The 2,951-nt window shown below is 47.6% G+C and overlaps 1 protein-coding gene across 1 annotated transcript in view; it reads right to left on the reverse strand.

The window, feature by feature from the left end:
- Positions 1 to 14: 14 nt before the first annotated feature.
- Positions 15 to 2,951, reverse strand: part of LOC106895735 (zinc finger and BTB domain-containing protein 46-like) — a 9,784-nt gene continuing 6,847 nt past the window's right edge. Inside the window, exon 2 of the mRNA XM_014955351.1 lies at positions 15 to 2,732. Within this exon, the coding sequence (XP_014810837.1) occupies positions 2,346 to 2,732 (387 nt within the window). The 3' untranslated portion in view covers positions 15 to 2,345. The remainder of the gene's footprint in view (positions 2,733 to 2,951) is intronic.

Raw genomic sequence — 2,951 nt, forward strand, 5'->3', positions numbered from 1 at the left:
ATATTTACAGGATAAATGGTAATAAATACAGAGCCCACACTCCGAGAGGCAAAAGTCAGGGTAAGGGAACAGTGACCTTGCTCTGGGACCCCCCCACAACCGCTACCGCTGCTGGAAACACGTGTACAAAGGCCCAATTGTAAAATACTGAGATATTTTTTTTTTTTTAAATACAGCAGGAGGGCTTTACGAGAAGTTAAAATGCAAAATTAGATTATATTTTTTTTTTTTACAGTTTAATTAAGTGTTTCTACACGACCCTTTCGCTCTTTAAGGATTTAAAGAAGAGGGTTATCCATCCTCACTGGCTAAAAGCAACAAGTCCCGCTTAACTTTTCAATCCTAAGGAGCAGCAGATGGTGCTCACGGGGCTGAAACAGAGGATTTTAGGAAAAACCCACGTTTCCAAATCCCTGACGTGCACCCAAAGCGACCCAGCAGGAGCTTCTAGAGGCTCCCAGTGACGGCCATCGCCAGTGCAAACTGGGGTGATGGGCACCAAAAAGGTGGTGAATATTTTAAGGAACTGAAGAGCCAAGAAAGGAATAAACCCATAATAATCCAGGAATAAATGCCATAAACCCAGGATGGGACCCTGAAATCGGGGAATGAATAAGGACCTGGCTACTGCAGGTGCCAAGACAAAAGCTCCCGCCACGCTCCACCAAATTCCAGCACCGAGTGGCTTAAATCCTTCCAGATTATTTGCTTTACAGGGGTTTATTGTACAAAATACTTGGTTATTTCCTTTGCTGGGTGGAACCACGCTTTTGGGTAAGGACCACGGGACCTGCAAGACCTCTCACCCCGCAGGGATCACCTCTCCCACCACGGGGGGAAAAATAGCACCTTTAGGCATTTGGCTTTTCTGGGTTGTGTCTTTTGTGGCAGGTTTCAAAATCCCATCACCACAGACATCATATAAAATTGCTCCACGGCAAGGAAAGAGCGAGGTCTTCAGCTTTTTTTTGTTTGTTTGTTTGTTTTTAAAAGCACCAGAAGCAAAGAGGTGAAGGGTAAAAGGAGCTTTTTCCTCAGGAACAAGACACTTCTAACCGCGCTTTGTTGCTGTTGTCATCGAGCTGGAAGAAGGCAACAGTGGCCGATATGAACAAGGAGAACCCAACTACCTGGAGCAGCCCCACAGAGTCTGTTGGGAGACGCTGGGAGAGAAACCTGGTTCTTATTTATATATATAAAGAAAAAACCCCAGGTTTATTCGAAAATTTACAAGGAACCAGTGCAGCTGAAGCTGAAGGTTTGTTTCATGAATTAAGTAGGTCTTATGCCTCCTAGTGATGAAGGAGAATTTTCAGATTGGCAAGGAAGAACAGTGTTCCCAGGTGAAATCTTGGCCCCAGCAAAGCCTACGGGAGGGGAGCAGCAAGATTTCCAGCCAGCTAGGATCTCCTCACCTCGGCTTCCCCTGTGGCCCAGCTCGTCCTGCGCTTTGCTAAAACGCCTCGGTTTTGTTACGGTTTGCATATATTTACGAAAAAGGCAGCTGAGCAAAGGGAGAAAAGTGACAATATCTGCGGAGAAGAGCGACAGGTAGAGAATTACCTGTGTCCTTTAGAGCAGAGGGTGCTTCTGGAAGCACCAACACGCGTTTCAGCGACCGCGGATAACCAAGGCTGGAAGACGGGATGTGGGAAAGACGCCAGTAGGTCCAAGAAACGTCATAATCTTTCTCTCTTTGATGGTGACTCTTTTGGAAGCTAAGAATCTAAGAAAAGAATTTGTAAGGCTGTAATCTGACTTGCCTTTTGATCTATTCGGCTCCATAAAAAATAATAAAAACTCTCTTTAAATAACTTTTTGCAAAAAAAAGGCCTGTACCATCCAGGGAAGCCCTCCAACACATACATCCATTTGCTTTCACAACGTCAGCTTGTAATTCCACTGCTGCTGGGATTTTACCACACAGACAAGGTGTTAAAGAAAAAAAAAAAAAAAAAAAGAAACCAAACCAACAACCACCAAAAAAACCTGCTTTGGACACAAAAATCTCCCTGGTGGGAAGGGTTGGAGGACTCATGCTTCACCCACGGCGCGGCAGAAGCTCTCCCTCCCTCGGATGCAACGCGGCCGGCTCAGGGCCAGAGGGGCAGGGAGAGGGGGGAAGGCAAAGTCAGTCGTTGCACAGACAGTATCCGCGTGTGGAACAGAGAAAGGACTCGTTTAGAAAACACAAGAGTTATTTTGCACACATGGACGACAACAAGGCTACTTAGTTTTGCTTTTTTTTCTTTTTTTCCAACATACTCTGTCCTCCCCCGCCCTCCCTCCCCCTACAAACAACAGAGCGGAACAAAAACCAAAAGAAAAAAAAAATAATAATATCCCTAAGAAATCCAGGTAAAATCCTTGTCGTTCTCCCCAGAGTTGTCCTGCTCCTGCGGAGAGTCGACGTCTTTGTCGTCATCTAAAATCACATCATCTTGTGACATGCCCACGTCGTCCTTCCACTTGATGTCGTCGTCGTCTCCCATCTCCTCGTCTCCTTCCACTTTGATGTCATCGGGGTCTTCCATGTACTGCCCTTCCCCGGGGTAGCACTCGTCTGGAGAGCCTTCTCCTCCGTTGTGGTCCAGGTGACCGGCCATGCCTCGGCCGGAGCAATCGGCACAAACCCCGTGGCGGCGAGAGCCGTGCTTGATCCCCACGCTGGCCGCCGACATGAACACTCGGTTGCACACTTTGCAGACGTATTTCTTGTCTTTGCTGTGGACCTGGGAGAGGAGAACCATCAAGAGAAGTTAATGCCAATGGAGATGGATCGAGAGCTACAGGGAAGGACACTCTCATAGAATCATAGAATTGCCCAGGCCGGAAGGGACCTCCAAAGGTCATCTAGTCCGACCCCCCCACAGTCAGCAGGGACACCCCCAACTAGACCAGGTTCCCCAGGGCCTCGTCGAGCCTCTCCTTGAATATCTCCAGGGAAGGGG

Source organism: Calidris pugnax, unplaced genomic scaffold (assembly GCF_001431845.1).
Source record: "Calidris pugnax isolate Ruff unplaced genomic scaffold, ASM143184v1 scaffold50, whole genome shotgun sequence".
Lineage (NCBI taxonomy): Eukaryota > Metazoa > Chordata > Aves > Charadriiformes > Scolopacidae > Calidris > Calidris pugnax.